General features: G+C 39.6%; 1 protein-coding gene across 1 annotated transcript in view; it reads right to left on the minus strand.

Moving 5' to 3' along the window:
• Positions 1-18,727, minus strand: part of LOC105925584 (ALK tyrosine kinase receptor) — a gene marked incomplete at its 3' end in the record, with an annotated part of 482,037 nt that extends 463,310 nt beyond the window's left edge. Inside the window, 1 exon segment of the mRNA XM_036132827.1 lies at positions 17,548-18,727. Coding sequence (XP_035988720.1) covers positions 17,548-18,289 — 742 coding nt within the window.
• Between the last annotated feature and the right edge of the window lie 3,776 nt (positions 18,728-22,503).

The following is a 22,503-nucleotide window of genomic DNA, read 5'->3' on the forward strand; positions in this document are numbered from 1 at the left end:
AGCTCCTTGTGTATGGCGACCCGTCACATCTGTTAATGGCTTTTTAACTCCGGGTTGAATGTTGGGAGTTTTTCCCCTTCAGACTCTGTCCACCTCTGGAGGTTTGACGCTCTCCAAGGTAGAGTCACAATGACTGGTTTGGTTTAACTCAAATGTGAGGCTGGTTTAGGAAAGATGGATCTGCCAACAAATTGTTGTGTGTTACACAATCCTTGCAATGCCCGTGTCTTTACACACCTTCCAGCCATCTACCCACCTGCCTCATCATTGAAATAGAACATTTTAGGAAGAACACTATGCTAAATAGGAATATAATTAATCCCTATGCATTAAACCAATTACGACTTGTGATAATTATCTGCATAACCTTGAGTTAAAACCAGACATTTACTTACATGCTATAAAAAAAAAAAAGATACAATCTCCTCATCTGATATAGAATCAGAACAAACATTTGCTGTTTTAGTCGGGTTCTTTCGGTCATTTTCTTTTTGTAAAATGCTAAACCTAGGCTTTGTAATGGTCACTTCAAAACATTAACGTTCTTGTCCTTCAATGACTTTGTGACTGTTTGGCAGTATGCTGAAGATCATTTATTTGACCCAAAAAGTTAACTTTCTGACCGATTGTGATGCTTCCTTATTTCTATGTTTCCTTATAATGCTATGTATCTTGTGATATGCACCATTTTCTACTTCAGGGAAATCCCCCGACAAAACCATGTTACCACCTCTGTACTTCACAGTGGGGTTCATTTTCTCAGGTTTGCAAACCTTCCCCTTTGCCCTCCGAATATAAAGATGCTCATTTTGGCCTCATTTTCAGTTTCATCGGGCATCAGGACATGTCTCAGAAAGTAAGGCTTTTGTCCTCTGGCAAGTTTTCAAACTTCAATGTTTTTCTTAAATGGTGCTTTTGGAGTAGTGGCATTCTCCTCTAACAGTGTCCTTTTTCTTTACATTGGAACAGGACTGTTTCATCAGAACCTTCACAAAGTGTTTGGTCTTTTTTTAAGTTGATCCACAGACCCCATCTGTTTCCTGAAAGATATGATGGCATATCATTCCTGTGGTATTTATAATTGTATACAATTATTTTAAAGGTGAGTGTGTCACCTTCAGCCATCTGGAAATGCGTCACTGCAAAGTAGACCTTTGGAGGACAACAATTGTCATTAGCGAAGCTAATACAGAACTTGAATCTCATTACTCTGGCAAGTAGAAATCATTTTGTAACAAAACAGTAAAAGTTTAATCAGACTACAAGCAGACAGGCAGAAAATAAGTTTCTATCTTTTTATACAATATCTAAATATCTAGTTTCAACTGTATGCATCTCAGTGTTTGATAAAAGTTTTGGGTTGTTCCAACGCTGTTACAAACAATCAGGGCTGATGTGTTTCTTTTCTTTTTTTCCCCCACATGACGTTCTCCCTTTCAGGATGATATAACAACATTTCAGACTTCTGGAACATAAAATATAAGTAAAAGATTAAATGAAGAAAAAAAAATATCTTCAAACTTACAAAGCATTGATTTAGGAGATGTTGCTGAAACCACTGCATTCTCAACCCAGACAGTTCTTGTGTTTTCGAACAATGTAGGCAGCACTAATCAACTCATCTATAATTATACAGTAAACATATTCTTACTCCCAACAAATAAGTTAAGTACCTGTGGTCATTTATCAGCTCTGATATCTATCTGACCCTTTTAAATAACCCTGGTTATTTGACCCTGGTTAAATAAAGTATTCTTTATTTAACCAGGAAAAAAAACTTATTGAGATTCAAACCTCTTTTCAAAGAGTAACCTGGCCAAGACAGCAGCATAAAACATACAACATAACCACTAAACAAAACCAATTACCACATAAACAACACTTTCACATTTGTGTGATGAATGCAGTTTCCAAAGAGAATGTTAGAAGAATACACAATAAATCATGTTCTGTACAACCCTTAACATGGAGACGTTGCCAAAATTGCAAAAAAAGAGAGACTCCAGCAAATTTATGTGAATATCTCCTGATATAAATAGTTCCCATTTTGTATTTTTGAACTTAAACCTTTAGGTTTTTCCATAATTTTGTAATCTGATATAAATAAACAACATAGGTACCATCTGTTTTATTGCTTCAATATTTTCTCACCTCTTCATCTATATTAATATTTACACAGCAAATAGTCAAGTAATTGTCTGAATGGTTCCTCCAGGCGTACATTCACATTAATTTGCAGAACTGCTAAAACTGAACCACACACTATTGTGAAGGAGGTGTTAGGGGTCACGTCGCAAAAGATTCCTGCCATCAACTCGTGCATTTTTTCTTCTTTTGGAAGAACAATGTTGGTCAAATTATCTGAAAAGCTACTATTACTAGTTAACATTTCTCAGCATTTAGGAAGCCTGTTTGCATGAGCTGTCAGTAAGGACTAGATATAGAGGGGAGGGGGTTTAGAGGTAGAAGTTGCGCCCCATATTTGTCCATATTAGTCCTTGCCGCAGACGGCAGGAGCTCGATTCCCGACCTTGGGACCTTTGCTGCATGTTTTTCACCCTTCTCTCTGCCCTTTTCCTGTCTGATGACCGCAAATAAGATAAATGAGTGAATGTAACATTACACTCAATTGAAATGGGATTTTGCTATTTCAACTAACCAAATCTAAAGAAAAAGAAATGCTGAATTATTTTAATTTGCACAATGTTCCTTTACAAGTAAGAAATATTACAGTATGACATTTTTTTACTTAAGTATGAGACAGTTCAGCCCTCGTTAAGAGAAATCTGTAAGTTTCCTTCCCTGTTTGACAAATCAGTAGACAAGATAACAGCGTATGCCTTTGAAAAAAAATCACATATATATATATATATGTATATATCACTATATGTGCATATACCGCTTCATTCATAGATTTTGTCTAAGATTAATCCTGCGGAGTAAAATCCTGTTTAATCAAGATGAATAAAAACATTTTTAAAAAATAAAATAAAAAAAGAACAGCTGGCTCCTTGTGCAGTGCCCACTCCCCTTTTGGGTGAACTGCACAAGGAGTTGCTATGCTTTGAAGGGTAGACAAAGTAACCTCTGGCATGACTGATGCAATAAAGGAATGAAATAGGCAAAAAAAAGTGTGTTTTAGGGGCTTGGATGAGATGGCAAAAACAGTGAAATGCTAACATGACGTCGTTTCTGTTTGCCAATTGACATAGCTGTACGTGGTAATGTACTCAAAAACGTGAACCAGGGCAATTATCCTATTTATATTAACATTTAATTTACACTTAGATGAAAAATTTATGGTGTTGGGGTAAAAACAAATAATTATGTAATGTTTACTTAAAAAGCAAAATCTATTTAACACAAGTGCACAAACTCTTTGTCCACTGTGAGGTTGTGGTAATAACTGGATGCGACTCAATTTTAACTTTTGGAACAATGATGATAAGCAGGCAATGTGAAAGATCCTGAGTTTACTTTTAGTAGTTGTTAAGTTGATTGAAAACTTAAAATTCAGTCTCAATGAATTTAGGAACTTATAATGAAGCCGGACTCAACCAAAATAAACTGAAAACAAAGTTTATATGCACCATAGCAGACTCAGCAGACCTAGAGGGCTGGTGTTGTGCAATTTTTATATGCATCTCTGCTTCAACACATAAAATGATCAGTTAAATAATGAGGTAATTACCAGGACTCTTGAGAAATTGACTGAACTTGACTGCATGCTGAGGAGGCTGTTTCATTCAGGTGTGGTAGATCAGGGACACATCTTAAAATCTGCAGGACACCGACCTCGAGGACTGAAATGAGAACCACTGGGTGACTTAGAAAGTCTGAAAGAGGATTTAAGTGAGCAATAACTACTTATGGTCATTAAATTTTATATTGCATTTGATATTTAATGTACTATACGGTTGCTTGGTTTAAAACACTTGTAGAAAATTCATATGTTGTTCCTAGCGCTACATAACTTTGGACAATTTTGCTTACAGAGGTAAAACAAGTTCCAGATTCAACGCATGCTGGCATCATGGCCTTTAAATAGGGAAATGCTTACAAAAACCACGCATGCACCGTGAAGCTTCCAGAAAAGGTTGGCCACGGTTTTATGCACATTATTTATTTGCCTCATTATGGAAGTGGGGCATCCAAGGGTGTGAGCTTTACATTCAGCTCATGCACGATGTGCATCCCTGCTCCACACCAAGCTCTGAACTTAACACCCGCACCGAGGCCTCCTACAAACGTTACCATTAATCAACCGGGCAGCTCGCAGATTTTTGAGAGAAAAAAAAGCAAGTGGCAAAAAAAAACCCAACAACAACTGAACATCAAAAAGGGAAGAGGGGGAAAAATGACAAAACATGAGGAAATCAAAGTTAAAGTCACCTTGAATCCAGCTTATTCACAAACAGCAAACTAAGACTACTTAGACTAACTAAAACTGAGCTGATTAAAAGCACTTAAAGCTTTCACCCCCAGTCATCTAGCTTCTACTTTACCAAGCATATATCCAGCTGTGCAGTGTCTAAAAACTTGTGAGATTAACCAACTATTGCTCTGCGGGAAGTCGTTACATCAAGAAAATAATGTCATGGACTGATCGTTCCACTTAAATTTCACAAACTTCGGCGGCCAAATTATTCCTGTCACTTATATACGCAAATAAGTCTGAGCAGCATGTGTTCAAACAAAATCAGATGATATGCTGGTCTTCAAAAAAGAAACATGCAAGACCTTTGTGGCCGGTTCTAAGTTGATATTTTCTTCAGAAACTAAAAATAAGGATGGCAGAAAAATGCTAGTAGAGTTTGTGCGGATTTCAAAGGAAGACCAACTGGTCCAAACAGCCAAGCCACATGAAAAGAGCACAGATTGTTTCTGAAGCAGAGTTCCTCTGGTAACAAGAACACCTGTTTTACATGCACAAGGCAAAAGGTAGAAAACTGACCCTGTCAACAGCCTTAAAGAACAAATGAAAGAACATTGGAGATTTAATACTGAAAGGAATAAGGTGTGGAAGGAGATGAAAGCACCAGTGTACTCCGGTAGTATGGAAATCTAACTACCAATCTGTCTTTTGCCAAAACTACACATTTATTAGACAATTTCAGAGTTTAAGGCATGTGTTCACATAATTAAAAATGTATAAACAGAGGCATGGATACTTGTCACTGAACACTGCATATATGCTCCTAATTATCGTATGCAACGCCCAGCTCCAGAGATGACCCACTGTTGTACGACTTCCTCATCTTGTTTGGGGGTCCACTTCCAGTTAAGCTCCTTGTCCATCATCCCGCACAGCAGCATCCATTTCTCTCTTGTAAATCAACCATACAAAGTTGTTTCTGGATTCTCTGCTTGCCACATCTTAGTTGGCCAAGTGAGCTGCCAACCTATACCGTGAGGGGGCCGTTCACATTTTGAACGGGATTCAGTTGAATGGTCATTAGCAGTAAATATCTTACCAGTAAATATCATCTTAGTGTTCTTAATTTGTAGGAACAGATTACGTTTTCTCTCCAGGAGCTGGAAGCCAGCAGCCAACTCTGGTTGAGGACACTAATTTATGAACCGTTAAGACCACAGTCATGTTTGCATTGCCTCATCAAAGGAAATTTTATGTTTTATGTTTTCCAACCTGTCCTTTCGAATTATTGCTGCTGTCGAGGGCCTCATGCCAGTTGGGAGATGCACAGCAGTTCCCTTGGGCTGGCTTTAACCAACTCTAAAACAAACATGCCAAACTTCAGGCTGTTAGAAAGAGGTCATTTGGTTTTGCGAGCCTTGCAGGGTAAGTGCTCCGTTGGATGCACTCAGCTAACAGCGCGTGGTTTAAGGGAATACTTGCACTCTGTGAGCTCCTGAGACGGTGTCGATAATTTGAGTTGTTCAGCATACTCAGGCGTCCTTCTCAGGCAGCCAAATTAACAATCCCCCCCAGTCAAGACGAATCAGCCGTCTCATTACGTGGACAGCAGCCTGGTTGAGCGCGACCGCCATAAATGAATGTGGGCAGGTTCAGAGGGCATCTCATTAAAATGCATTAATATTCAACCATCTGCAATGGACACGCAGGATTGCAGTTTTCTTAACTTGGAGGCGCTGGAACAGAAACTGATCCATTAGCCATTCCTCATGTTGGTCTACAAGTGAACACAGCACAGCATAGCGGTGATTATATCAATGCTTCATGCTCAGCGCCTTCATGCAGAACTGATTGTTGAGCACAGAGAATGGCAAAACGCTTGTCATGCAGATGCTACTGTATGAATGTCTCATCAGTCACACTTAAGGACAAATGATTCAAATCTAACAGACTCTAGAGCTGCAGTAGCTTCTTTCTTTTAATCTTAACTCTGCCTAGTTTTCACTACGCACGTCAAGGAATGGACCCTCATTAAGCCCCCCCCCAACACATCACCAACTTATAGTATTGATCAACAGTTCGAGGCCTCCAGAGTTTCCCAAAGCTGTCACAATACAATGCCAGCTCCTTCAGCAAATTGATCATACAAATACATAAATAATAAAGCGGCATGTCATTCTGACTTCACATTGATTTGCCCATTAGCAGCTGATTGATACAAGCTTTAAATGTCAGGGGTCTCATTGATTACCTCGACTCAGCACGCCAGAACAACATGACGTCGCTTTTCAGGCGACACTGCAGCCTTTCCCCTTTGAGGCATTAACTTAATGGTCAACGGGTTCCACCTTCAAGGCACTATGAGACATGTGTTCCCATCACAAGTTTGTATGATCTTGAATGGAGTTAATTTGAGATTTCTGTGGTTTCACCACCAAAAACGTGAATTGTTTGAGCATGCGAGACAGCCTGGAAATGGCTTAAAAGAAAATATGTCCACACACCACCAAATAAAAAGAGCTTTGCACCAGTATTAATCCAGCAACTGTAAATGTATTCTTGCAGAAGAACTGTCATTCCTCTAGTGGATATTCCTCTCCATCTTCTTTGCAGACGTTTCCAATTCATGCATACTGTTTTTTTCCCTCTCAGCCACAGTATACCAGGCGGCATACCCCAGTTTTCTTTGACCTTCAGCTCTCAACAAACGACCTGATGTTCTCCCTCAGGACTTTCTACAAGTGTGCAGGATTCTCCCTCCCTCTTAATTACAAGTCACTCTGGCCCTGAAGCAACAAGGACATTGGCCCAGAGGGTGGAGAAAAATTACCACAAAACCACCAACACCAGAGGAAATGTAAATACATCAAAATATGTCTTTTCTGGACTTTCACAATTTCTTACATGCCCTGTTGTTTGCAAAAGATGCAATCCAAAACAATTTCTCACAGAAACCTTCTCATTCAAACCGCATCGCTAATGTTTGAGCGTCTCTTCTATTTAACCTTTACAGCAGTCAGAACAGGTCTCACTTACCTGATAAATTAGTAGCTAAATTTAGGTCTCCACTTTGTCCATGTCTCCGAGACCCTACCTGGATAGACCTCATTTCATGGTCAGTACTAGTTTGGTTTCTGCCTCCTCTAGACTTTATCCAGGCTAGTGGAGTTTACACCAAAATTAACCACAACCATTGCCATCCAAACAGCAGCACAACCTCTTGAATAGTCATCAGTTTGCCTTGAGATAATTTTCACCTAGAGTCCTGAAGACCAAAACAAGACCTTTGATTTGCATCATTATGAGCAGAGCAACTGGCCATGTTGGTTTTTACCACTTAGTCAACTCCATGCCTATGACAGAGGTCTTCCCAGGAAATGTGTGGGTTAATTCCTTAACAGTCAGCTAGCGAAGGACTTGCTAGACAGTGATGCAAAGTAGCAAGGGAGGGGCTTGCCTCATTCCTATTTTAGGTGTCTCCAACTTCACAAGGTGACCTGATGTATTAAAGTTAATTTACACTCACACCAAATCATTTGTGTACGACAAGCGTAAGCTTTCCGTGACTAGTAATGACATGCATCCTAGTGCCCTTTCCAAGTTGGTTCAGTAAAAAATATGACTAAGTGAATGAGGGATAATTTCATCCATCTTAATGCAGAAAAGGAAGAACTCATTATTCTGAATGTGGGTAAAAACTATAGAGCAAGTCAGAACTTTTAGACTCAGACTTACATTTCAACACCAATACAATTACTAAGCTCGCAACCAGATTAAAACATTGTTACAAGTAAAGATTTTCTGTCAAAACCACACAGAAAACCTGGTACATGCTTTTATTTTCAGTAGGGATTGGTTATTATTATCAGAGATTTTGTCCCAGTAGGCAGCTGAAGCTCATCCAAAATGCTGCTGCTCAACGTCTAACACTAGGAACTGTATAATATCCCAGAAGTCCTTAAATCATTCCACTGGCTGCGTCTGTCCCTTCTCGGAAAAGGAGGGATCTTGTTGTTGATCTAAAACGCAGTTTCTATTTGCTGAATCCATCTTGGAGTTGCTTGCCACTTAGGAACCAGCTACACAACAGATCACCAGAAACCTTTTCTCTCAATGTTTCCAGGACCACAGCTAAACATGGAGAGGCAGCATTTAGCTTCTGCTAAGTGGGTTTCACCTTGAATGGTCTAAAAATCACTGAATTCTTTGAATTATGTCAGGCAATAGGTGAAGGAACTCTGACAGCTAGACCTGAACTGAATAAGATACGATGCAAATGAATTGAAAACTCTACCCACTCAGCGTGTGGTTGTTTGCTTTGCCAGTATGGAAATGGGGCGACCCCTGTGACTGCTCACAGCTTGTAATCAGGCCAGGGTGTGTCCAGTTCAGGTGCGACCAGGTATTGATGGATTCAGTAACAAAAAGACAGGAATCTGTGAAAGCTGCTCCAAGATTTCTTTTTTTTTTGTATCAACAATATAAAATATAACAATTCAAACTAAGAACTTCAATTTTGCATTTTCTTAGGTAATTATTTTTGCTTTTTCCTAAACAGTAAGAAATGGTCTGTCAGTTAATTGGCAAATCTGTCTAAATAGGATTACAAGAGAACTGACCACATTTTTGAGCAGTCGACTCACATGCACATCGGTGACAGTTCTGAAAACTACACAACATTAGAGCTAACTATTTTTTCTAACAAATCGTGATGTGGGAACCAATATTTTAAGCTTAGAATAAATAAAATGTAAAAATGAAAGCTACTATGAAGCCCTCTGCAACAAAGAACATTTAATTTGTACAACCTTGAATTTTAGATACACAATATGCACACAAATAAAAAAAAAGGAGGGAACCAGTAAATATTCAGCACATCATCAAAACAATTCCAAAAAATATGGAGCATTTATAGGCACATCAGTCAGATTGGCACTGTCCCTGCATTGAAACTTAAGAGAGAACATATCATGCTTTCAGTTCTTCCTTTTAACATTTAAATCATTCAGCTGTGGTCTATATAAAGTGGAACTACCATGCTTTGGTCTGATTTTCTCGTTAATTTACCCCCATATTCCCTCTTTTCCCTGTGTTCTGAGGTGCGTCTGAAAGCAACCCGTTTTGATGCTGTCTCTTTAAATCTAAACGAGGCCCTTCAACCCCTCACCCCCCTCTACGTTGCTGAGCTTTCCACTTCACCTCGATCAGTCATTTTTGTAGTATGCTGGGAGACGGTGTAATGAACAACCGAACATTTTGACTTGTAGCTTGTAGCCACTTGTAGCTTCAGCACCCTTCAGCTTGGAATACAAACCACTCCGAGACAAAAGTGCATGGCCTTGTTAATCAGGTCCGCAACAAATACTGTGATGTAAGTGTTTAAAAAAAGTAATAGAAAACAGAAAAAAACTAAACAGCTTGAAAAATATGACCCAAAAACAATATAAAGAAATCTACGCAGCTCCTGGACAGACTACATTAATCTGTTCTGCTTTCCTAGACACTCCAAATACACAACAAAATGTATTAAAGGGCTAAGAAAGTGGATTTTGGATATGTCCCCTTTAAGACCTTCAAGTTAATCTTTTGCTCATTGCACAAACACAGGTAATTATTATCGCAAATAAAAAAGTAATCTTGTTCTTTGAAGTTAATGAAATTGCATATTAGTGTGCCTGAGTAACCACATTTAAAAGTTTCTAATGGTTAGGCACGATAAACAATAATGAACCAACAAAGCCTGTAAACTTTTTCTGGGGTTGTGAAACTGCTCTTGAGGCTCTTCTGCCAGCTGCTTTATCAGTAGACTAGGGAATCGCTTTTGGGACATGGAAAATTAACTTTATCCATCTTTCAAGAAGCAACTTCTTCCAAAAAAGCCGCGAGCAACATTCAGCAAACAAAGTACCGAGCGTGTAATCCAACTTAAAAACAAATTTACTGCTGACTTTCTTTATGATTCAGGGGTAACACTCACATTTCCCTAACAGCAAGAACATTCCCACAGTCGGATTCAGTTGTAGGCTTCTCACCGCGACAGATGCAGGATACTCAATGGTAAATCAGGAGTGAGTGTGTTTACATTTGGGGCAAATCTGCGGGGCAAACACAGGGAGGGGAGCTGTGAAAGTACACAGCTGCTCCTCTCGAGTGTGATGGGCTCATCTTTATTTTCCTTCGGGGGCTTGGTCTCATTCTGTTTATGAAGACGGTCTTTGCTAATGGTACGACCGGAAACATCAACATCCCAACATGCTCGGTGGAAGATATGTGCAGGTTAATGAAGCAGGGGTCCCCACGTTCTCCAGCTCCCTCTGCTGAGATGGTTTAATGATTCCTGTGCAGCCTATTTTACGGCACCACTTGGAGAACATAACAGAGGTTAATAAAGTAGAGGTGAGTGGTTTATCACCCCTGCTGAGCATTGTTTTCCCCTCTCTTGTACTGTAACACACAGGAATATTTCTCATTAATGATGTCACCCACAGGGCCTATGAGACAAGTAAGTACAAATGCACAAAACACAGTTTGCACTGATTCCTGCAGGCATGTTTGTAAAATTACTGTGGGTGCCATGGTGGTGATTTATTTAAAGCTAATAGCCAATGTCTTACTGCTGGGAGAAAAAAAAGTGTATAATGCACATTTATTACACAGAAAAATGCCAAACATGGGAAAGTCAGAAGAGTAAAAGTGCTAAAACGTAGAAACAATACATTCTGGAGCCTTCAAGCCAGCTGCGTTGTATGTAGGAGTGAGAACGGGACACGGACAGAGGGGAACATTTGCTGTCAGACAGAGATGTAGTGTGTTTGTGTGTCTGTGTGTGGTTCAAAAAGAATGTGTTCTGTGCTGAACAGAAATCTTATGCTTACAAAGTTGGCATAAAACTATTTTCCCTTACTTTGGTGAGCAAAATAATCTTCGAACTAGAAATATTCCTGAATATTTTGAGGGTTTTATGCTATCATTGGAGATTATAGTAACAATGGCAAAAAAAAAAAAAAAAAAAAAAAAAAAAAACTAACACCAGCATATTAATCATGAATGGCAAACATTGGCTAATTCTATTGTTAAGTGAAATACTAGCTTCTCTTTGTTAATTGTTTTTGCAGACCCCAGTAAATCAAAAAGGAAATGTTTCACTTAACCTGTTAATGTCTGAGTATTTTGGTCCAAACATAGGCTTTTAAACACCTGAAAAAAGGCTGATAAATATAGTTCCTTTTTAAAATATATATTTTTGATTAGCTGTAAACTCATTTACAGATCCATCAGGAGAAAGAAAAGTATATGTTTGAAGAGAAACAGATAATTTTTAGAAATTAAAAAGGCTGTTTAGACTAAAACTCTCAGGCCTTAAGAGGTGAAAAATGAGAGTCATAAAGCAATAAATGTAATGTCTTTTTAGAGGAATCATACCTGACCTTGCACAAATTCAAACTATGAGTAAGCTTCCCCCCCCCAACTGCTTTTCCCCATGAGAAACCCTCCTTCTCTCCCTCCTGGTCTCCTCCAAGTCGACATGCACAAGACTAAACACGCGCCTCAAACTCGTGCACAATCCTCCGGAGGCTTCATAGAGAAACTTGTCTTTGCTTCCCTTGATATAAATGGCTACATCTCTGGTAAATGACATTTTCTAACGTGAATGGTCAAGACATACATAGTCTGTTTAGCTCTGTATGCAGTGACAGCCAGTGGAGGTATTGGTGCCCCAGTCGTACTGGAGGAGCTGCTGCCTAGCAAACTCTCCTCACCACGTTGTGTCATTGGCAGAGAAAAGTCATCCTGGGTTGTCTGTCCCCTTTTCACAGCTTATTCCTGCTAAAAAAGTTCAATTCTGCAATCAAGTAGTCAATTGTTATTGTCAAATTATGTCATTTAACTCATAATACATTACGTATTACCAGACAAAAATAAATTCAGATATAGCCTACTTTATTTAAGTTAATGAAACATAATATCGTATAGAACAGAAATCCTTATATCAAGTTTTAGTCTTGTAGGATTTCACTGCTCTCTCACTCATACCCCCAACACTTCAGCATTTTTAAAACAATGTTATTTTTGTTTGTTAAGCCACTTAACTCTTGACCTTTTGAATCATTCACGTAAAAGCATTTTCAAAAAATTTAAAGGACAAACTAGTGTTTTGTGTACACATTAAAAAATAAACCCATTAGAGATTCAGCTTTAAACCACGTTTAAAGCTGGCCCTTTGCTTCCAGCAGCCCCAATGAGCTGTTAAGAGAAAACTTACTGAAAATATTTAAGGATGATTCATCTCTCCGGTTCTGTGTCATGTTTTTTAAAGACATAACCTCCTTGTACTGTCCATCTGCCATTGATAGGGTCCCTTGCAGTCCAATTTCCATATTTCTATAGCCCACATGGCATAATAAGAAGGGGACCAAAAGGTAATGAAGAGGCGTTAAAGCCCAAAGAAAAACCCTGAAAGACTTTCTGGAAGTCTAAGAAACTACTGATCAATGCTACTTTAAAAGATTCTGAGAAAGTCTGGATGTTTCAACATGCATCAAAAATAGGTCATATTAGTTTAAAATATTAGGGCACATTTTTTTGTTTTGCCATATCAGCACTAATTTAATCTAAGCACTGGTCTTTGTTGATAAAGATTATTTAAAAACTTAAAAATAAATGCAGCAGAACAATCTTAAACTAAGATTGAATTTAATTTAATTTATTCAGAAGGGGCAAAACATGTTAGAAAACATTTATAACAGTGATTTTACGCACCATCACTGGTGCCACAATTATTGGTGCCTCTGTTGCTAATGTTTGGACACCCTAACCAATTAGTCTTCTTTCATAACACTTCACAAGGTTGGAGCATACAGAAAGAGGGATATTTGATCATTCCTCTTTCAACCATCTTCCCAGATTGAATCCTGACTACTGCACTCTTTGGCTCATAGGTTGGGGTTCATTTTGTGTCTAGGGAACCATTTCTCGATTGATATACCAATAGGTGTTGTGTCATATTTATGAAAAGCCCATTAACAACCTTTTTTAAAGTTGTCTGGTAGAGGCAACAGGATCTTTATTTAACGTGTCCTGGTATTTCAAGGAGTTCATGATGCCAGGTAGTCTAGCAGGATTTTAAGGACCTCCATGAGGCCCACGGTATCATGGACTCTCCACCGTACTAAACTGAGGGATTTTCCATTCAGTTTAGCATAAGATTATGCAACGGCAATGAAATGTTATTTGAAAGGTTTTCACACATCTTTACCAGGGTAGCCAATAAATATTACAGCCACTGTACGGATGTTAGAAAACATTACAAGCTATCTTACAAAGTAATATTTCTTATAATTTGTTGTAATGCATCTTTAGAATACTGATGAGTTTAAGGGAAGATCAAATTTGATAAATTGATAAATTCATAGCAACAAGTATGGCAAACGTTTGGAAATCTAGCAATTAAACGTGATAAAATTTTTTACTGGTCCAGACTACTGAATTGAGGTTCAGCAGCAACAATAGTCCAGTAGGACATCAAAGAGAAAAAGAAAACCTTATTTACTGATTATTTCATACCTCTGAACAATTAATAAAAATCTAAACATGCTCTAAAGATTACTTTTATTGGAGGCCAGTCGTCCTTCTATTTTTTTCCCCTCTTCATATCTAGAACATTTCTCAATGTATCTTTTAAAAACATTGAGTTGGCATGAGGAACACATGATGTAAATGCTGGTAAAAGAGCTCTGTGTACATGGTGTACAGAGGGATTACATCTGTTTCCTCATGAGACATGGGTAAACATGGAAGTGTCTTACCCAAACAGTTAATCTAATAATCATTTAGGGACATAACTGTAGCTGCAAATATGCAGCTCAGTTGTTTTCTACAGGACTCTGGACATTTAGGGTGAGATTTATTTATTAGAGTCAGAGGAGCACCACACTGTGGCAAAGCTGCAACCTTATGCTGTTTAGGTTCAGTTTGCTTCTAATGGCAAACTCTTTGAAAGCTACTTCAAGAAGCTGACTCCTCTTAACAGTAATAATATTGTAAATCACAGCAAATTGGACATCTACATTTTATTACACCAGCACATTGCTAAATATTATATTAAATGCTATTCCTGGCCTATGGGAAAGGCCTGGAGTCTCTCACAGCAGGTAACTCCCCGCCTAACAGGGTAATACAGAGAGAGAAGCTTTTATTTTAAAACCTGAATCTAATTCCACAGGCGCCAAATCACTTGTCCTCTCTCTTGGGTTACTGTGTGAAGTGTGGGCATGAATCGTTGAGATGGTTTCACTTCCAATTTTATTTTTCAATAATGTCCACAGTGTAGACCAGAGCCATATTCAGAATCTGGAGGACCTATTGTTGTTAAACATGGATGTTTAAACCACTTTAAACATCCATGCTTAAAGTGGTTTAGCCATTAATTGAGCTAAGAAATAATTCAGTTAGTAGATTGTCTTTACCAACCCTAATGGTGAGCAATTGTGTTTTACAGTTTATTGTTGTGTATTTATTCATGTTTGCTTACTGCCATTGCTCAAAAGCATCATAAATTGTGTTAGTGTTGATTTGCTACATGGTAAGAAATGACACCAACATCCGTCCTTCCATCCATCTGACCATCCATCAATATTGCATTCAAACAAGGTTGCAGAGAATCTTTTTTAGATCAGATGCCAAACATTAGTATGGTCGACATTTTTGCGCTAATCCTGAGGAGCAGAGGGTCAGCTTTAAGGTGGATCTACATGGACTTGCAGAGTCCACGTAGATCAGAATTGTTTTTTTTTTTTTTTTTTTTCATAAAAAGGCTTCCATTATTTCTTTAAAAAGGAATGCTGTGAAAAAAAATCAAACTGAGGCTCCTGCTGAAACAAATTGATAAAATCTTCTGCTGTCTTCCGACCTGTGAGTAGTCGCAGCTCTGCAGGAAGAAGTACCTGCTGGTACATGACATAAGCTGTCATAGGCATACAACACAAAAAAATTGTGGGAAACCATCTTTAAGGTTTTTGTTTGGGATGAATTATGATTAGGTCAGGGTCCCATAGTTTAAAAAAAAAATAACGATCTGAATGCATATGGTGCACAAAGTAAAATCTCCTCCTTAATTGAGATATTTTGCAGATTTATTTAGCCAGTTCAACCTGCCCTACAAGAGGTGTCATGTTGCTCCTGTTCCTGCTGTTAAGCACACGCAGAAACATGCATGCAGCTGAGCACCACAGCTATTAACATGTGTGTGTCTTAGCTGGGATAAATTGTACAGCTGGGTTCCGCAGCCTCTCCTCATAGGTACTCAGACTGGAAAAAGAAAACTGCTCTAAGGATAAAAATGTCGATCTAATCATCATATATAACCCATTCTCATTCTGCAATCTACCGTTTCACATAATCTTAAAGTTTCCTGATAATCAGCAAAATATAGCTTGATGCTTTTGCAGTGTAATACTCAGCGCAGGTTATAAATCCATGCATGAGTGTTTGAAGAAATGTTAAGGAGAGAGCAAAAGAGGGTGATATGAAGGCGCTTGAACCCTCCTGTTTGCCAATTTGATGTAAGTAAAATGGTTGTTTTAGATCCTTCTTGGCCAAGACTGTAAAAGTAGAAAAACTTGAAAACCTGATTGTGAAAAAAAGCATAGGGCCTAATACAGGTGAATCCCAATAGATTAAAATACCACCAAAGAGGTAATATAGTTCAGTAATTTAGTTTAAGAAGTGTCATTTATATATTAGTCAGTGTTAATGATTTTACTGCCTATTTTAATAATTATAGCTAATTAGGAGAAAGAAGAAAATCACCTTTTTACAACATTCAAATATTCTGAGACTTAGACTGCTAATCTAAAGTTTAAAGACGCTTTTTAAATTCAATTTCAGTTCAGTTTTTTTTTTTTGCAACATGCACCATGAATACCTATCAACACCACTTCAATGGTTACAGGACGGTTTCAAAGGTAGATAAAAAGGAATGAGGGACAATTTCTTGCACAAAGCTATTGCAATATTATCAAACCTTGTATATTAGATGCATCAATGTCAACATGGAGAACAGCTCACTACTTCACATGTGTTTACTGAATTTCTGCATTCTGGGTATGTGTCTTTGCGCAAAGGTTTAACCAAATCCTCCTCCTGCAGGGGTATCCTCTCTCTCACGGTTCCCAGCGCAGCTAGCCTCTGCTGTGCCTTTTGTCTAAAAGAGATTCTGGTGCATTTTTCTGGGCCAACCTCCCTCATCAAAGTGATTAAGCAATTAAATTGATTGTGCCGATGCTCAGAAGAACAAGGGAAGGGCCCTCGAGAAATGAGTGCAAGCACTTTCTTGGAGATAACAGCATAATTTGGGCCTAATCAAAATAAAGTCTAAATATGCACCCCCCGTTTCAGCATCAGGGAAGTGACAAGGTAAGAAGAAACGAGTGAAGGTGAAGGATTCTGTTTTTTTCCTCTGTTTTTATTCATTCATATGCAACAGACACATTCCACCGAGGCATCTCATTCCTTCTAGAAGATGGATGCCATGGATGCTGCACACACTCAGCCGGGATGGCAGATGTAAATAACCAAAGTTGGGGAGTTCAGTCAACATGCAGTTCATTTCTCGGGGCTGCTGCATGCATCAATAATGAAACAAGAGTCTGCCAAATCACTGGGATCAAAGAAACAAACAAAAACCATCAGTGAATTCCTTCAGCGTTATTTTCCTCTGCCACCTGGGCAGAGACCCCTGCTGGTCCAGGGGCCCAGATGAACCCAACCAACTCGCACCAGCTGTGAACATGAGTAAGAAAAGCTCCATAATTTGAAAGTTATGTTTAGCTTCAAACCATGATTCTTTAATCTAGAAATGACAGGTGCTTGTGCCTGAAAACATCTATTTCTGAATGAATCAGCATGTAAAAGCAGTTTTAAAAGCACTGTGTAATTGTGTATATTCAGGGGGGGGGGGGGGGGGGGGAACACACATGAAATTAGGTTTTGGGCCACATAAAACGTTTTGCCAGCTCTGTCACCATCAAATCCATCCACTCAATACTCACTCTACCTAACATGAAAAACTGATCATAGCTGAACTTCAATCAACAGCGAGCTGCATGCCTGAGGAAGAGGAGGGGTGTGTGTGTGTGTGTGTGTGTGGGGGGGGGGGGGGTAAAGGGACTCACCCCGGGAGGAGATCTGGAGGTACAGGCGGGGATCTGCAGCTCGGATGGCGGCTGTGTACCGATCCTCTATCCCGGGCACCTGCGCCTTTTTCTCAGGCATGAGCCTAACCCTGAGCCGGCCCCCGTCCGCTCCAAGCCACCACTCCAGGATCTCCCTGAGGTCCACCTCCAGCAGGAGCACAGGGTCCTCCTCGTACACGGCCAGCCCCCCACATCCGTTCTTGATCATGTCCTCTCCTATTTCCACCACCACTTGGTTGGATTTCCTGTTCGCCTTGGTTAAGCCCATGTTCAGAACTTTGGACAGCGGGCGCTTGTAGAAGAAGGGGAGCTGTCCATCCGCGGTCCTGTTTCCCTGCTCTGCTGTAGATTTAGGCTCCACAAAAGTCGCGATGGTTTTCTGCAGAGGAATGCACTGCATTTTTAAATTTGCGCGCACTGTGTAGCAGCCGCTGAAACTCTGACAGTCGCCGTTTAGGGGTCTCTTTATGAACTCCGCCAGATAATATCGCAGCAGCGAAGGCACGGCGAAATCCACGGCCAGAGTTCTCCTTTTGTTTCTGGACATTATGGTCTGGTTCGAATCTCTCTTGGTGCCGGTTTCGCCGCTGCTGCCGCCCCCCGTGCCGCCGAAGCCGGTGGCGGGGACATCCATGCCCGCTGTGCTCCTTGGCGGGGCGCAGCGCAGCCCGCTGAAAAATACCGCAGAACAAACAAGTAAAAACAACACCCCGACGGTCATGGTTTCACAAATGGGGTGTTGGGTTCGGGAGAATTGCCTCTTAATCCCAAATGCTCTCCTCCTCCTGTCACATAAACGGCGCAAAATAAATGAATAAAAATAATCACAAAGTGCGTATCGATGGATGCTGCGTGCCCTGCGCCTCCTTCTCCAGTGCGCACCCGAAGAATAACAGGCTTTTACATCCGCTTTCCTCTCACTGTTGCTGTCCTCAGCTCTTCAAACGGGAAAAAGTCTAATTTCCCTCCGCTCGATTCTTTCGCCACAATGCCTTTTATCGCCGGTGCCAGCAGCGAGACGCACTCCGGGACGCTGATTTATATGCTGCTCGGGTCCGCTTCGGTGCCTTTCAAAGACTCCCTGTCTCTTGGCACAGTTGTGACGGCGGTACAAGTGGTCTCTCTGTCAGCAGAGAGAGAGGGTTGGGGGGGGGGGGGGGGGGGGGGGGGTGGACGCCGCAACCGCGTATTCAGACTGGAAACAGAGAATCCTGGGGTCTATTAAAGTTAAGAAATTAGATGTGAACCATCCTTCTTCTAATCTCTAATCGTTGCCTCTTCCGTGCGTGCACATGCGGTAAAGTCATTCACACATCCACGCAGCGTCAGCCAGTGAGAGGGGGGGAAAATCCCTGAGCAGTCACCGCGGACGCATCTCATGCGCCCTCAGAGAAGCTGACGGGAATTGTATCTTTTTCGGAATTAGAAATGCCTCAAGGTATTCCAGAACAACTCCGCATTGTCCCTAATGACTTTCCCCCTTTTTCAAAGGAATCATCTAGTCTTTCACGTGTCCGGAAATTGGATCGGATTAGTAGCTTTCTCCCCAAGCTGTGTGCAAATCAAATAGTTTCAATTGGCGGCATTTTGGGGTCCAATTCAGCTGTGTTATATCTTACTGGCAGAGGCCAATATAGAATATCAAATAGATGCCACGTCATTTTGCCTGCCCATGCCCCCTTAAGTGGAAATCGGGAGGTCGGTGGTAGGGGGCGGGTTGCCAGAAAATGCTCCTCTGCCGCTTCCCCCTCACCTGAACATACCCCCACCGAGTTTCTCTGGTTATTAAAGTTGATCAGAGAAGACATCCGCTAGATGGCGGTAGCACACACTCCTGCTCAGACACGGTTTCATTGACAAATACTCATTTTTTTAATTGCCCTGGATTTTAAAGCTGGACTCATTAAATTTCTTATCCGCAGAGAAGCATTTGGATTGTTAGGCAAATAATTATACAGGTGCGTGTTAATTTATTGGAATATTATTAACATTTATTTATTTTAGTAATTCAATTCAAAAAGTGAAACCAGTGCAGTGCATTTATAAAACGTTTCAGAACCGGAAACAAGTTATTAGACAATAATGACTCAAATCATATTTTTTTAAATAATGATTTAATTTAGTAACTTCATTATGGGAAAACAAACCTATCCGTATGTTAAATGTTGTACTCCAAATCATTATTTGAGCCACATTTGTTGGAAACAACTGCTAAAAAGTCTTTGTGATAATAGGAAACAAGTTTTTTTCCATCTTTGCGGATGGATTTTGACCCACTCTTCAATGCAGAACTCTTAAATCACCCATGTTTTGCTTGTGTTTTAGAGTCCCACCACATTGTCTCAATTCGATTTAAATCCGGGGTTTGACTACACCCTTCCAGATTCTTCTTATTATTTTTTTCTGAGGTTTACTGACTGGAGTTTAAGGTAAATAACTGATGGCCGAAAAATTAAAAGGCGGAATTCATGGTTCCATCCATTATGACAAGTCATCCAGGTCCTGGAGAAGCAAGACATTCACGCTAGTACCATCTTTGAAAGGTTGTGTGGTGTTTTTTGTTTTGTTTGTTTTTTTGTTTTTTTTATCTGAAATGCTGTGTTAATTTCACACCACTTTAAAGTCTGGGTCAAATGCTGAGGCAATAACAAACTAGAGGGCTCATGAATCACATAGGTCAGTGGTAACACTGAACAAAACCTTTTTTTTTTCATACATTTGCTTAAAGGTCCAGTACACAATATAGAAGGTAAATGACAAAGACCTGACTGGTGCACCAGACCAGCATATTGTTCATGACTACGAAATGCATGAGCTGTGAGAAGAGAACTACTGATTAATATTTATTTGAAGAAAATTGTTTATCAAACAGAAACCAATGTTTTTTCTTTTGTTTTGGCAAGATCAAATCCTCCTACCTAGACAGACTCTTATAGGGGTGCCACAAGGGTCCAAGTCTAAGCCATTCTTGTTTAGAATTTGTATTAGTAATTACAACCATATATTATATATTTTTGTTTTAAAAATAAGATTATGCATTGACTTGTTATATCTCCTTTCAGTGAGTTTTTCTAACAGAGGAATGGAAGATTGGCACAAGGGCAACTGTGAGAGAGGACTGTGAAATATTGCACAGACATCCAGCATTTAAATAAAGTATGTCTATGGGAAAAAATGTAAATATTAGTAAACAACACAAAGGAGTCACGGCGAAAAGAGAGATTTGCCTTGACAGGTTATGTAACATAATAATATAGCTGAAATGTGTTGCTATCACTTAGAAAGGCATTTGAAACGTGTATAATCTCCAACTTCACAGCAAGATGTGAACACATTGACAGACTGGGCCACGTTATAATTAGTTTAACCTCAAAATTTGTATCCTTTGCCAGAAAAAAACTTTTGAGGTTTTATAGCATTTTGCAAAAGTATTGATTACCCATGAACACAGTTATTAATGTTGCAACTAAAAAGTTCAGTATGTTTGATTTAGATTTTAGCATTAACCCCAGAACTGTTCTTACCCATGGCTGATTTAGATGTGAAATTATTTTTATCCAACCAAAATGTTTGCCTAATAAAAAAATAATTTAAGCTTATCCCAAAAGATAAAATTCAATGACACCATAATTTCAAAAGGCATCTTACATTTTTTCCTAATTATCTACTATGGTAAATGTGTCATTAAAAACACCAAAAAGAGGAAAGATACATTTCTATTCTATGGGACATTGATATTTGTGGAAAATGATATGAAAACAAAGCACACAATTTCCAAACAAATTACAAGAAAAGTAGATCTAAAACATATGACAAAAGTATTAAGAGCCATTGTGGAGGGTCCAAAGATTCACAAGTGGCAGAACTCAGTGGCAGACATAAATTGACAGGCTTTGCAAGGTCAGCATTGGTCAGATAAATAGCCAATATATCTCTGGAGGAGCTTCAGAGATTCACAGCTCATATGGAGACTCTGAATACACAACAAATGTTATTGTGAGCTTTATAAATCTGGTCCTCATAAAAATCAAAATGAAGAAAGTCGTTTTTAAAGGAAAGCCAAAATAATTCAGCACTTTCTTACAATCCATGTAGGGAACACATTCATTTAACCCGAGAGCCCAGGTAGCCTACTAGGGGCAGTAAAAATATATTTCTACTGAGCCCGTCCTCTTCTTCTCATAAACTTGTATGCATTTTGTTCCATGTGACTCTAAGCCATGTTCAACGTGTACAATGAGAGCAGCGGAGCTACAATGAACGGCTAACACCGAAGCTAACCGCTAACCTAACCGCTAAGCTAACTGGATACATAAATACTAGAAGTGCGCAGTCATCAAGCAGAAAGTAACAAGGAACTTGCACGCAAACTGGTGTTACATGAGTGCATCAGAATGATTGGCATGTGGGGCAACCAATAGATGAGGCGATACCCCCGGAACCCAAGGGACATATGGGAGTGAGGGAAGAACCAAAACTATGACTAATCCTTGCTCTTCACTGCGAAGAGCAGTGATTGATTAGAGTGTACGGGCCTGCAGCTCCCACAGAGATCGATTTTTTTGAACCTCCCATTTCTGAATATATAATGTATTGACCACTTTCAGGGTGGAAGAACAATTTTACCCAGTATAGCAAAAAGTGTTTCTGAACAGGATTACCAACTATAGCTTTAAACCTATAGTTGGTAATCCTGTTCAGAAACAAGCTATAGTCCTACCGCTCATGCGTACGTCGTTCATGACCCCTGGAGAAAGTTTCTAGTTCAGGGCTGTGTCCCGAGGGCAGAATTTTCCTTTCTTCTCCATAGCATTTACAGTCAGAGTTGTGCATCTTGTCCATTTTGTTGTCTCTGTCTTCTTCAGATGTTGAGCCACACAAAGGTTATATACAAATGAGTTGTGGGTTTCCCTTCACCAGATACTGGTCGGCTGG

This window comes from Fundulus heteroclitus, unplaced genomic scaffold (genome assembly GCF_011125445.2).
Source record: "Fundulus heteroclitus isolate FHET01 unplaced genomic scaffold, MU-UCD_Fhet_4.1 scaffold_55, whole genome shotgun sequence".
NCBI lineage: Eukaryota > Metazoa > Chordata > Actinopteri > Cyprinodontiformes > Fundulidae > Fundulus > Fundulus heteroclitus.